Source organism: Panthera tigris, chromosome B4 (genome assembly GCF_018350195.1).
Source record: "Panthera tigris isolate Pti1 chromosome B4, P.tigris_Pti1_mat1.1, whole genome shotgun sequence".
Lineage (NCBI taxonomy): Eukaryota > Metazoa > Chordata > Mammalia > Carnivora > Felidae > Panthera > Panthera tigris.
The window spans coordinates 5,873,776-5,887,598 of record NC_056666.1 but is presented as its reverse complement, the minus strand read 5'-3'; the positions used below and the strand labels follow the sequence as shown (position 1 = coordinate 5,887,598).

Sequence of the window (13,823 nt, the reverse complement as noted above, 5' to 3'; positions counted from 1 at the left end):
TACGGCAAGTGTACAGATAGGAAGCAGCACAGGGCAAGAAAATCAAATAGAAACTGAGAATTGTGTTGCTTCCTATTGGAAATTTGGATCTCCAAGCAAAATTAATGAGTTTCTGGGGTGTTTTAATGAGAGAAAGGCTGTGTCCACGGAGGCTGTGCTACTCTGATGATAACCTATATGAGTAAAACGAAAGAAGGAGGTGGTGCTCGGGCTCTACATTGGAAATCTCTGGCCATCACTACACTCGCCAGTTACTATGTCATTAAATTCCTGATTATTTCACATTCTGACTGATATTTCTTTTTTTTCTCTCTCTCTCCATCAGTTAGAGCTAAAACCTGAGGGCCGAATGCTAATGAATGCAAGATACTTTCTGGAAATGAGTGGCAAGTGATGTTTTGTCTTCTCCTTTGGGGGTGCGGAGGGCGTGGGCCTTTTCCTCGCGTGCAATTTATTTGACTTTTGCAATAATACAGAAGAGAATTGGGAGAAAAGAAAACACAGTGAGTTTTCTTAAAAGTTTTCAGTGGTGCTCAAATATTAGTTGACAATATACTATCTGGGCCAGATACACATAGAATTGTAAAGTACATACAGCGTTAGTTTCCAAAAGGTGTGAACTCAGTGCTCAGTGCTTTTATAGTCTGTCTTTATTTCAGTTTGGGAATGTAACGTAAATATAAAAGGCTCTGTTTATGTGTCACTATGTGTATATACATTGTGTATAAATTAATAAATCAGGGATACCTGGCTGGCTCAGTTAAGCATCTGACTCTTGATTTTTGATCAGGTCATGATCTCACGGTTCGTGGGATTGAGCCTGGCATTGGGGCTCAAGAGAATCCTGCTTTGGATTCTCTCTCTCCCCCTCTCTCTGGCTCTCCCTTCAAAATAAGTAAATAAACATTTATAGATAGATCGATAGATAGATAAACTAGGCAATCACAATCTCAGTAAAATACAAAATAAATGGGACACTCGTAAGTATTTTCCATAATGCTAGTAGCAAAATAATAATGCTTCAAGTTCATCACCTCAAATCCTTTTAGGAACAGGAAGGAAAGCTAAAGAGTTTCATTCCCACATGACACACAGACGTGGATCAGAGAGTTTACATTTCTGAGCCCTCATGCTTGGTGCCTGTGACAGCCTGTCTCTTCCTTCTGTTGCATTTGTACTGTCACCAAAGGTCTGTGTAAATAAATCAAATGCTGCTACTCATAAAACCCTAAACCTCAGGGTGGATCTGTGTACTTACGGATTACAAATTGATTTTGTTTTTTCCTGAATTACTTTTACTACCAAGAAACAAGTTTTAGTGTAGATTTATGGTGCTTTCTGGGTCTGGGCTTAACATATACAATGTCTCTGGCTCCAGATTCAAGCAAATGCATTAAAAAATATATATGATGAGATAATCGGGGAAACTTGAACCCTCACCAGACATTTGGTGATATTGAGACATTGTTATACATTTTTCAGGTGCAAAGATGGTATTATGGTTTTATTTCCTTTTTTTTTTATTTTTTTTTAACGTTTATTTATTTTTGACACAGAGAGAGACAGAGCATGAACAGGGGAGGGTCAGAGAGAGGGAGACACAGAATTGAAACAGGCTCCAGGCTCTGAGCCGTCAGCACAGAGCCCGACGCGGGGCTCGAACTCACGGACCGTGAGATCGTGACCTGAACTGAAGTCGGACACTTAACCGACTAAGCCACCCAGGCGCCCCTGGTTTTATTTCTTAAAACAGGTACTCATCTTTAACATACAATACCAAAATACTTATAGATAATATCATACCAGGAATTTGCTTCAACACAACCCGTTGGTATGCAGGTGTGGATAGTAGATAGGGTATATTGAAAAAGAGTGGTGGTCATGGACTTGTAATTATTGAAGCTGGATGATCAGTGCTGGGAAATTGATTACGGTATTTGCTCAACTTTGGTATGGATTCAAAATTTTCCATAATAATGCCTTTTTTTTTTTTTTTTTGGTAAAGAAGTGAATTCCTAAAGAGGCAGCAATACAATCTGAACTTTTCTTCTTTTATCTTGTAGAGGCTCTAGAAACATAATACTTGGCATTGGACTATTTCTGAGTTGGCCAAATGATACAGAGTGGTTGTAGGAAGCTGAATGACCAGGCCTGCCTAAAAAGCGAAAGTGCTGGCCCAAATGATAATTCCAGTGGTGTTCAGTTCCCTCAGGTAGAGGAAGTGTGTTCTTCCCATTAGTTCAATACATGATCTAATGTAAACTGAAAGAAGTCTTCTATGAGAATGCCAAGTATTTGGGGTAAATGATTTAAAGACTGCTGCTTTGAGAAACGGTTCATGGTTACTCATCCTATGGCTATAGAACTTCAATTTTCTGTTAGAATGAGAGAGAATATGGGGCACCTGGGTGGCTTGGTCGGTTAAACATCTGACTTCAGCTCAGGTCATGATCTCACAGTTTGTGAGTTCGAGCCCCACATCGGGCTCTGTGTTAACAGCTCAGAGCCTAGAGCCTGCTTCGGATTCTGTGTCTCCCTCTCTCTCTGCCCTCCCCTGCTCATGTTCTGTCTCTCTCTTTCTCTCTCAAAAATAAATAAACATTAAAAAATTTTTTTAAAGATTTAAAAAAAGAATGAGAGAGAATATTCAGATAAGGTGAAAACAATGATATTTCACAGATTGTGATTACTCAAGTCCAGGAAGGGTTTTTTTTTTAAGAGTAAAATTTTGTCATATTTAAAATTTTTTATACCTAGACCCACACTGAGACTCCATTTCTAAATTTTTATATATCCCAAAGCTCGATTTTTAGCAAACACTATTAAGGAATAACCCAACTAGGAAATTCCTTATTGATGACCGGAAGTATACAATTTCATTCCATTGTAAGAATGTTTATTACTATATATAAAAAAAAATAGTTTTCGGAAGGATTCAAAAAACCAAGACACGAGTTCTCATACTCAAGAGCTTAAGCCTAGATCAAAGAGGTGGTAGAGACTGAACAATTAGAGAAGAATTTAGTCCTAGGCCACATAAATACTGATTAAGCAAGAGGTCAGTATGGGTTGCCTTCATTCCAGAAAATTCCATAGGAGTGGACATTGAAAGATAGGCAGAGTTGAATTTGCAAAGAAGAGGGATTGTTTTCTAGAAGGAGAACATGCAGGTTTAAGCACAAATATTAATGCATTGCAGAACTGTGGGAAGACCAGTCTGGACAGATCAGAGGGCCCTTGCTAAAATCAGAATGAAGAATCCAAGATAGATCTTGGAGGACTTGAATCAGGCAAGAGGAGTGTGCAGACCTAGGAAAGTCACCAACAAGGAGTCACAGTCCCATAACAAGCAGGCCATGTTATGTTGAAAGTATTTGGGGGAAATTGCTTGTGTCAGAATGTGGGACAGATCTGTAAAAGGAGATAGACTGGATAGGGAGAGAGCCTACACAATTTCATTTTTTCAGTGGAGAGGTGATGAAAATCTGGTCTAGGGGCATTGTTATAGGAATGAAATAAAGAGCCCAAAAGAAAATAAGATTTCACGGCAGTTTAGATGAAAGGGTATGCCCATTATAAGCGCATGGTTGAAGTGCTTTATACTTCTTTAAAAATGAGAGTTGAATGAAGGGGAAAACATTGACCGTATTTATTAAAATAAGTAGAGTAGGAAAATGATAATAGGAGTGGTAGGAGTGGGGGATATGGGAAGAGAAAGCAATTGGGGGAGGACACAGAATTCAGTCTTGGATAAAGTTTAAGATAACGTCATGTCGGGGCGCCTGGATGGCTCAGTCGGTTGAGCGTCCGGCTTCATCCATGGCTTGTGAGTTCAAGCCCCGCGTCGGGCTCTGTGCTGACCGCTCAGAGCCTGGAGCCTGCTTCAGATTCTGTGTCCCCCTCTCTCTCTGCCCCACTCCTGCTTGTGCTCCATCTCTCTCTGTCTTTCAAAAATGAATAAACATTAAAAATTTAAAAAAAAAAAATAAAAAGATAACGTCATGCCTCCCACACCCTCTTTAATGGAAGCATCAATAGTTTTCTACTCTACAGGGAAACAAGTTGTTCACTGCTCTCCACACACAAATCACTCCATTCTCTTTTAAAATCCTCATTCATTGGGGCTCTGTCAGTTACCATCTCACTCTTGATTTTGTCTCAGGTCATGATCTCATGGTCCATGGGATCAAGCCCTGTGTCAGGCTCCACGCTGCTAGTGCAGAGTGCAGAGTGCTGCTTGGGATTCTCTCTCTCCTCTCTCTGCCCCTCCCCTGCTCATGTTCTCTCTCACTCTCAAAAATAAATAAACTTAAACAGAGGAACAACTTACTTCAGAAAAAAAAAACATAAATGCCAGAAGAATTCAAGAAATTCTGAGCTTTTACACAGTTGCTCTCTTGCAATGACCAAAATGGTTAGAGGATAAAGAAAATCAGAGAAAGGACCAAGGGAGTCAACTTATTTCTAGTACTTTCTGACCTTTAAAAAAAATTTACAGTATTCTAGTTTGACACTCAGACTGTGTGTGTGTGTGTGTGTGTACATATAATTTTTTACAGTAATACAGTAGGGTTCCCAGAATAACTCACTTCCATTGCCTGAATTCAAAAGTAATTTTATACTTTATTGCATTTCATCTGGACCAAAATAGAAATGAGTCAAATCTTACTGACAAACCACCTACTCCGCCAGTCACAAGTTGTAAATAGATCTGCTTACATCAGAACTTGTGGAAAATGGCAGTTGCCTCAGTGACCCTGAATTCAACCCCTCATTCGCCAAACCCAATTATTTATAGCTCAGTTCCAAATAAGAAAACTTACATGACCTAACCTTAAAGTACTAGGCAAAGTATTATGTCTCATCTGTGGAACTTTTTAGAGAGTTATGGGGAATGCTCTTTATCTGGGAATTTGGAGTTGCCATAAAACAGACCTGTGGACCACCATAGAGAAGACTTTAGTCATAAAATGTAGCCTAGGACTTGGGTGGATTCATAGGGGAGAGGTCTCCATCCATATGCCCCCTGCTCATTATCTACCAATAGGTTTCTCGCCTGGCCACTATTAGGGACGTGGAAAATAAGGTATCATGTCAGGGACATTTGTATCAAACGTGTTGTCAGACCCTGCCACTACTTAGCCAGAATGGAAGTAATCTGGTTTAAATATTGTCAATTCTTTCTATTTGTGAAATATGAGCCACTTACTCTTGCTAAACTTCCATGTTTTATGCTTGTATAAACACAAGAAATAGAATAAATAATCTAAGAATCTTCCAAGGTATTTAAAATTATAATTTTAATTTTTTTTAATTTTTTTAAATGTTTACTCATTTTTTGAAAGAGAGAGGGCAAGAGAGAGAGGGAGACACAGAATCCAAAGCAGACTCCAGGCTCTGCACAGAGCCTGACGTGGGGTTTGAACTCACAAGCTGTTAGATCATGACCTGAGCTGAAGTCCTATGTTTAACTGACTGAGCCACCCAGGCACCCCTAAAATTATAATTTTAGAACTTATAATCATTAAATTCATTATCCTTATTTCAATAATGATCATTATCTTTTTTAATCCTTTCTTATTTACTATTTTATTCTTTCTTGCATGCTGGGGTTTTCATCACACTGTTGAGCCATGACTGCCTTGCTATTGTGTGTTTTCTTTGAGTCTGGGCTTCAGCCAGGAAATCACTAGTATTCTAGCCTTTTGGGAAGATGTCATCAGGGCATAGGGCACTATAGACAGTGACTACCATAGTACCTTCACCAATAGCCAGAACCCAGGGTGAACTGAAGAAATTAATGTGATGATTTGATATAAATGACTAGGTTACATCCAGGATTACCTAGACATTAACAAATGATTGCAGTGATCTATTAATTTCTGGCTTTGTCTACACTGACCAGCATTAGTCTGTAGCTGGTGCACCTGATTATTATAGACGTCAGGAACCAGAGCATAAACAACTTTCGAAAGTGGTTTTGCCCTCACACACAAGTCTAGCTACCTCCTCTCAGTCTATTGGACCCTGCCCATAAACAACCAGATGTAAAGCATTCTGGGAGATTAAAAAAAAAGTGCTATTTCTAAGTTGCTGTCAGTAACCACAGTATTCTCTAGAATTACAGGCAGAAAAGTATTTGCCACTTCCTGCTTTTTCTGGCTGACTCATCATTGACAGCAAATAGGAGAGGTTGATAAATACCTTGAAAGTTCTGACCTCTGGTTTTAAAAATGGAAAGAGGATAGCTCAGCTCAGTCAGAGAGGAGTGAAGGATTGAGCCAGTAATGCAACCTCATTGTTCCAACCCTATAGTAATATACCCTGTGATAATTCTGTATCATATAATTGAAGAAAGAAGCTTAGTGCTATACCAACCTTAATAAGTACTTGGAATTTTACTGGTGTCGATGCTTGCCTAATTCCTTGTCCGTCTCTACCCCTTCCCCATCTCCCCATCCTCCCCACCCAGTTGTGACAGCCATATCGCAGAACTTCACTTTGTTCTCTGTCCTTCCTGTTCCTGCAGACACAAAGGATATGAGTGAATTCGAGTCTGAAGGCTTCTTTGCTTTGCATCACCGCCGAGGAGCCATCAAACAGGCCAAAGTCCACCACGTCAAGTGCCATGAGTTTACCGCCACCTTTTTCCCACAACCCACATTTTGCTCTGTCTGCCATGAGTTTGTCTGGTATGGTAACTTGGCATTTTACTCCAAGCTTCCTGTTATGCATTTTGTCCCATCCTCCTAACCTGCCAGGGCTGGCAGGCTCTACCTCAGTGGGATGTGCTGGCATAAATACTACGTGAGCCTTTTCACTGGCCTCACCTGGATGGATGAAGCTGAAAGTGTGATTCTATACAGTATTTTCATAATGTGACCCCTATAGAGCAAGGAAGACAGCTCTAGCAGGAATAATTTCCAAGAACTTTAGCTTCTGATTAAATGGGGGCTACTGGGGATAAGAGGGAAGGACAGAAGAGGGAGACTTCTTTACTGCTGGCACAGTTTTACAGTCGAAAGTTCTACCACCTTGATAGCCCAACTGTGCTGGTACTAATGTGTGCAAAAGGAAACACTTCTGCATTGGAGCTAATAGGTTTAGATGTTTACAGGGCTCTCGGGTGTCTTAGCAGTCTTCAGACAGAGATCAGTTCAAGCCTCAGTAGGCACATAGCAAAGGCGATGGGACAGCAGAGACCTGAAATGACTCTTGTCTCAGGTTTTAGCCTCCTCACCTCTTGGTGGGGGTGTTCTTTTCTTTGAGCATTCATCAACACACAACCTCAGCCTAGCTAGGGTAACCAAAGGTCAAATAGTGTTTTGGTGTATTTCCACCAACTGTTTTCACTGAATGACTAGAATCACCTTCCTTTCTAATAGTGTTACACGGGAATGGGTCTTAAGCTTAAGAATTTAGTAATTGCAAATATTATCAGACACTCAGAAAAAATAAACCATCGTACAGGTGTCTTTACCCATCCGTACTGAGCTTAGAGAGACAATGACTTTTTACATGTAGGACATAGAAATTTGCTGCTAGGTGCCTGTGATGCATTTTCAGTCAGTCATTTTCATCTCTACGTGTTGGTTTGGAAAATTCACAAGTGAGGGGGAAAACAAAAGCTCCTCGTTTATTTAACTATCAGACTTTTAACAAAGCAGCTTAAAAAACAAACAAACAGGGGCGCCTGGGTGGCTCAGTCGGTTGGGCGTCCGACTTCGGCTCAGGTCACGATCTCGCGGTCCGCGGGTTCGAGCCCCGCGTTGGGCTCTGGGCTGATGGCTCAGAGCCTGGAGCCTGCTTCCGATTCTGTGTTCCCCTCTCTCTCTGCCCCTCCCCCGTTCATGCTGTGTCTCTCTCTGTCTCAAAAATAAATAAACGTTAAAAAACAAACAAACAAACAAATATATTAACACTCTTGGCCAGTGATAGACCAGGGCTGCTGATCAGTAAATGCTCTGATAGTAGGAAGCTATGAGATCTTGCTTACCTTTTAATGTTTGTGATGCTGTTGACTCGAACATCCAAATAAATCAAACATCTGCTTTATTGCAGGGGTCTGAACAAACAAGGCTACCAGTGTCGACGTAAGTAAGAAGGGTCTCTGTTGTATTACTGTCATTCTTTGTATTTAATTGTTCCTTCACTTCTGAAAATCTTAAGCGACAATCATTTCTTTCCAGAGTGTAATGCGGCAATCCACAAGAAGTGTATCGATAAAGTTATAGCTAAGTGCACAGGATCAGCTATCAATAGCAGAGAAACCATGGTATGTGTTTAAGTTCCTCTTTTTTGTCTGAAATATGAGAACTCTTTATCCTGACATTAAATTTTACAACCCACTAATTTTTAGCACTGCCTGAGCTTGAATCCTTACGCATATCAATGAACGTCAACCTCCCTAAAACCCTTTCCTCTTCAATAATGATTGTTACTGAGATCCAAAACTAGAGGATGAATAAGAAAAGACTAATAAGAATATCGATGACTCTACCTTTTCCAGAAAAGCATGATAGAAAGTGGCCAGAAAACACAGTTTGGGGCAATTATATGAGAACGACTCTCGTGGCATCTAGAGCTAGAAGGGACAGTTAAAGAATAGAGGAAAACAATTATAAAATGCCTGTAAGCATTTACACGGTTTGTATGAGATGTAACAGAAATGTAATTCTTATGTGGAGAGGCAAGTGTTTCTTTCATAACGAACTTTGAGGCATATGGCGTGGAAACAAGTTACCCGCTAGGAAAGGGAAGCAGACCCGGAAAGTCAGGCACACTTCCTTTTCCTGTATTTCCTTCTTCATTCAACAGGTATTTAGTGTGTCTCTAATACATGAAAGATACTCTACTATAGACAATGCACAGCAGAGCCAAAACAGACCCAGTCCTGTCTTTATGGACCTTACCATAAAATTAGGGAACTATGTAATTAACAACAATGTATTGTTTCCATTTATATTAAGTGCTAAGAAAATAGCCAACAGGGTGTGATGGTGGAAATAACTGAGTGACCTACTTAAACCAAAGGTCAGGGAATCTCCCAGGGAGGGAGCATTTAAGCTGAGAGCCTCCAGACAGAAAAGGCCCCAAGGGGGAAAGAGTCCGCATGTTCTAGGACCTGAAATGAGACCATGAGGCTGAAACAGCAAGGGCAAGAGAACAAATAGAACACGAATTTGGGGAACTTGGCAGGACCTAGATTGGATGGAGGTTTTTAGACCCCAGTGAAGTGGTTGGATTTTATTTGACCTATAGTGGGAAGCCCACTTGGTGACTGCTGTAGGGAAATGGTGGGTTGAGGTGTGAACATAAAAAACCAGAGGTGACTACAGAAGTTCCCCTAAGGGGGACGGTTGGTGTTACCAGTATGGTAACAATGGAGGCGGAGCAAAGTGAGCAGATTTTCAGGTGATTGCCATGTTAGAAATGACTGGATTTGCCAGTGGATTGGATGTGAAAAATAAAAGAGAGGGAAATAAAGATGATGCCCAGGTTTTTGTCTTGAGCAGTGGGGTAGAGGCAGAACCATAACAATTTAAGACTAGAGGAGAAATTACTATTTCATTTTTTAATAAGTCCAACCTGAGATGCCTGTAGACATCCAAGTAGAGATATCAGTGGACAATTTTATATGCACTTGGAATTTATATGAGCCCATAGACAGAATATATAAATTCCCCAAAGGAATCTAAAACTGCATTAGGTAGAAGAGAAGGAGCTTGGGATAATGACTGAGAATAAGAGTTCAGAAAAGGCTCTCCATATATTAACAGTAAATGAGGTTACAGAAACCAGAAAGCAAAGGGGTCAATTGTGGTCATTGCCACTAAAATAAGGACCACATAGAGATATCTGGGGTCCTTGATCCAAGACATTTCAAAGAATTGTAGAGTGTTCGCTTCATTGACCAGCACTGAAGGTTCCTGGAAGTTGACGACATGGACACAATTTATGTGCTAATACTATCAAGAAGACTAACCTGAAGCTCATTGAAGTAGAACAGTAGCTGAAAAGAGGTGTGACCCAAAGGATGGCAGTACTCCCATAGCTGGAGAAAGATGAGAGATGGATGAAGCTAGAGAGAAGGAAAACCAGAGCAGTCAGGAGGGAAGAAGTCCACCCTTGGCAAGAGGGGAAGATGTCCAAAGCGCATGTGGAGATGAGTCTGTGATGGACAGACCGATGGTTCATCAATTGTAGCAGAAAGGGAGGAGAAGATGGCTGCAGATGACAGTGGGTTGTAGATTTGGGGGCAGGAAGGTGAGAGAGCTTCCCTTAGACAGCTTACTACTTCAGTGCAGTCTGGAGATGGGGGGAAGGAAGAAGAGAAAGCAGCAAGTGGCTTTGAGGAGAAAGGATCTGTGAGAGAATTTTCTTGGGAAAGCAAGGTGGTTAGAGAAGGGCAGTAGGAGTGCCAAGGACAGTGAAAAGTCCATCTGAGTTTGAAGGACCAGCCTGCCAGGTGTGGGATTTTCTCCAGTCATGGGGCAGGCACAGAGAAGGCAAATTGATTGAATTTTTGCAGAGCAGAATATCTCCTAAAATTTAGAGTTGGAAAGGGGACAGTCTCCTATTACAGGTGACTCTCCTAAGGCCTAAAGAGGTTAAAGTAGTTCCTCCATAGTCAACCATCTATAATATAAGTAGCCAGGCTGGGACTAAATTTCAGGTCTCAATCTCCCAGAGCAGTGGTGTTGGGGGTTCCCCCTGCCCAGTTTTATTGAGAAGTAATTGACATACATCATTGTATAAGTTTAAGGCATACAGCATGATGGTTTGATTTACATATACTATGAAATCATTACCACGATGGGTTCAGCTAACATCCATCACCATTCTGGAAAACAGTGTGGAGGTTCCTCAAAAAATTAAAAATAGATCTACCCTATGACCCAGCAATAGCACTGCTAGGAATTTACCCAAGGGATACATACAGGAGTGCTGATGTATAGGGGTACTGGTACCCCAATGTTTATAGCAGCACTTTCAACAATAGCCAAATTATGGAAAGAGCCTAAATGTCCATCAACTGACGAATGGATAAAGAAGTTGTGGTTTATACATACAATGGAATACTACTCGGCAATGAGAAAGAATGAAATCTGGCCTTTTGTAGCAACGTGGATGGAACTGGAGAGTGTTATGCTAAGTGAAATAAGTCCTACAGAGAAAGACAGATACCATATGTTTTCACTCTTATATGGATCCTGAGAAACTTAACAGAAGACCATGGGGGAGGGGGGAAAAAGTTACAGAGAGGGAAGGAGGCAAACCATAAGAGACTCTTAAAAACTGAGAATAAACTGAGGATTGATGGGGAGTGGGAGGGAGGGGAGGGTGGGTGACGGGCATTGAGGAGGGCACCTGCTGGGATGAGCACTGGGTGTTGTATGGAAACCAATTTGACAATAAATTTCATCTTAAAAAAATAATAAATAGAATAAAAAGAGAAAACAGGATTTCTCCTTGTGATGAAAACTCTTAGGATCTACTCTCTTCCTTGTACATCACCCAGCCATGTTGGTTGTGGTCACCATGCTGTAGGTTCCATCCCCAGGATTTATCTATCTTATAAATGGAAGTTTGTACCTTTTGACCACCTTCCTCCACTTACCCCTGCCCCCCAACCCCCTGCCTCTGAGAACCACAAGTCTGATCTCTTTCTATGAGTTGGGGGGGGGGGGGTTGTTTTTGTTTTTGTTTTTGATTCCACATATAAGTGAGATGATACAGTATTTGTCTTTCTCTGCCAGACCAGTGTTTTGTTTGTTTAAACCAAATCACCACCTCGCAACCTGCCTTTCTGCTCTCTCTACCTGATGCCTTCAGCTTTCCTGGAAAAATCCCAAATTATAAGAATGTCTCTTAACCTCAATGGCTAATGTCCACTGGAAATAGAATGAGAGCCACGAGTATAATTTTAAATTTTCAGGTATCCTCACATGAAAATTAATGAGATAGTTTACGTTCTTTTTCTCTTACAAAATCTTCAAAATGCAGTGTGTATTTTATACTGATAGTGTATCGTTTTACCGCCTTGCAGGTGCTCACTTGGCCCACATGGCTCAATGAATATCATATTGGAAAGTACAAATCTATAGTCTTTCCCAGACATATCTTGAACTATTTGAGCTTGGGGTTTAGATTTGAGGGAGAAGACTCCTAGCCTGGACCTTGTCATTAATTGTTCATATTTACATGGGAATGTTTATACAAACTGAGATCTGAAAATTATTTTTTCTTGGTTGAAAATGAGTAGAAGAGGTTCTAGGCAACTTTTAAATAATTTCAAACAGCCATTCTAATGACCCGATGGTGGCTAACATCCTCGGTGGTAATATTAGATACATCACCGTGAATGAATAGGTCGTCTTTGCTGTGCACATCCCCAAGGGAATTGTCTAATTAAGAACTTCTGGAGAGATGATAAGTCTTAGGTAAAACTTTCTTTCTTACACAAAGAATATCGGTATTCTTACCAGGAATCAAACCTCCTGATGCTGTGGCTGCTGATGCTGTTCATGTGATACGGCTGGCTAACGGAGATCATTTCAACTCCAGAAAACTAAAAACAAAACAAAACAAAAAAATCCTGCTGTATATCTACCACCAGCATCCCTCTCTCATCTCCCCTCTCCCCATCCCCTAAATCATCAGGTTCATTTTGTTGGAGAAAGGGTAACGGTGAAAGGGTATAGGCTGATTCTGACTTTCGACTTGTAGACGTCCTAGCCCACTCGCTCGTGTGCGACCTAGACAAGAGTCTTGCCCTCTCTGTGCTTAACCTCCCCATGTATCAAGTGAGGATTCTAATAGAGGCGACTTCCAAGGGGGTATTTGCAATATCACGTGTGTGAGAGGTAATATGTGCGGCATACTTGTCCCCAGCACCTGGCAGGCCCCTTTCCCTGCCTGTCACCCCCTCCATCCACATGTAAGAGCTGTGACATGCTTCACACATAGGCTTTTATACTGTTAAGCCCATAGCAGTGTTTCCCCTAGAGGAAGTATTACGTAAACATCTTCCAAAGGTTAGCATACTCGCTCTGGGTTGAAAAAGAAAAGGAAGTATTTGTACGAAAATAGGAAGGGCAGTGCAACGTTTACTTAGATCCCATTTAGATAAGTTACCCCAGTCCCCTCTTCCTGAAGCTGTGGGCCTCTCTGTGGGAACGCCCCACACGTTCAGCTTACTCCAGGTTACCCGACGTCTGCATATTACGCACTTGGCCCTTGCCTGGAAGAGCTAATGGCTGCCTGCCTTCTTTGGCCATGGCCAGAAGGGTTGACAAGTAACACTTATGCCCTGAAGTGCACATTGTTCCAGTGTTTTCAGCGCTCTGTTGGACTCGAGTGCCTGCCAAGACACCCAAAGTTGAAAAGCGGGGACGCGCGTTTGGTCACACGTTCTTCCTTTTTTCAGTTCCACAAGGAGAGATTCAAAATTGACATGCCACATAGATTCAAAGTCTACAATTACAAAAGCCCGACCTTCTGTGAGCACTGTGGGACCCTGCTGTGGGGCCTGGCGAGGCAAGGACTCAAGTGCGACGGTGAGTCCAATGGGAAAGGAGCGTGGGCCCCGTTGAGAGCCCCCTAAGGGGTGGCTCTGCAGCCTTGATGGAGAGCATGAGGGAAGGGGGGAGGAGAGAGGCTGGACTTCTCCAGCTGGCCCGGATGACCCCGACGTCTTGAGTGTGAAGTGCCCAAGATGAGACACCAGTGCTGTTCCTTCCTTTCCACCCCCAACACCTTAATCCTTGTAGCCCAGAGAAGTGCAAGCCCGTTGAGTCTAAATGTCAAGTCTCCTGACCTGT

General features: G+C 41.6%; 1 protein-coding gene and 1 long non-coding RNA gene across 9 annotated transcripts in view; one reads left to right on the top strand and one right to left on the bottom strand.

Annotated features, from left to right (window-relative positions):
- Positions 1 to 13,823, top strand: part of PRKCQ (protein kinase C theta) — a 192,271-nt gene that overhangs the window by 60,527 nt on the left and 117,921 nt on the right. For all 3 annotated transcript variants that reach the window (XM_042990980.1, XM_042990981.1, XM_042990982.1), the window contains exons 4-8: positions 326 to 386; positions 6,530 to 6,692; positions 8,062 to 8,093; positions 8,190 to 8,275; positions 13,430 to 13,559. In XM_042990980.1, the coding sequence (XP_042846914.1) occupies positions 326 to 386; positions 6,530 to 6,692; positions 8,062 to 8,093; positions 8,190 to 8,275; positions 13,430 to 13,559 (472 nt within the window). The remainder of the gene's footprint in view (positions 1 to 325; positions 387 to 6,529; positions 6,693 to 8,061; positions 8,094 to 8,189; positions 8,276 to 13,429; positions 13,560 to 13,823) is intronic.
- The window catches only part of LOC122240207, a 29,130-nt gene that overhangs the window by 13,778 nt on the left and 1,529 nt on the right, over positions 1 to 13,823 (bottom strand). For 4 of the 6 annotated variants that reach the window (XR_006219589.1, XR_006219587.1, XR_006219588.1 and 1 more), the window contains exons 2-3: positions 12,486 to 12,571; positions 7,997 to 8,252 (exon numbers count right to left, since the gene is read on the bottom strand). This is a non-coding gene — a long non-coding RNA (uncharacterized LOC122240207). The remainder of the gene's footprint in view (positions 1 to 7,996; positions 8,253 to 12,485; positions 12,572 to 13,823) is intronic. The other 2 variants (XR_006219591.1, XR_006219592.1) reach the window with 2 other exon arrangements.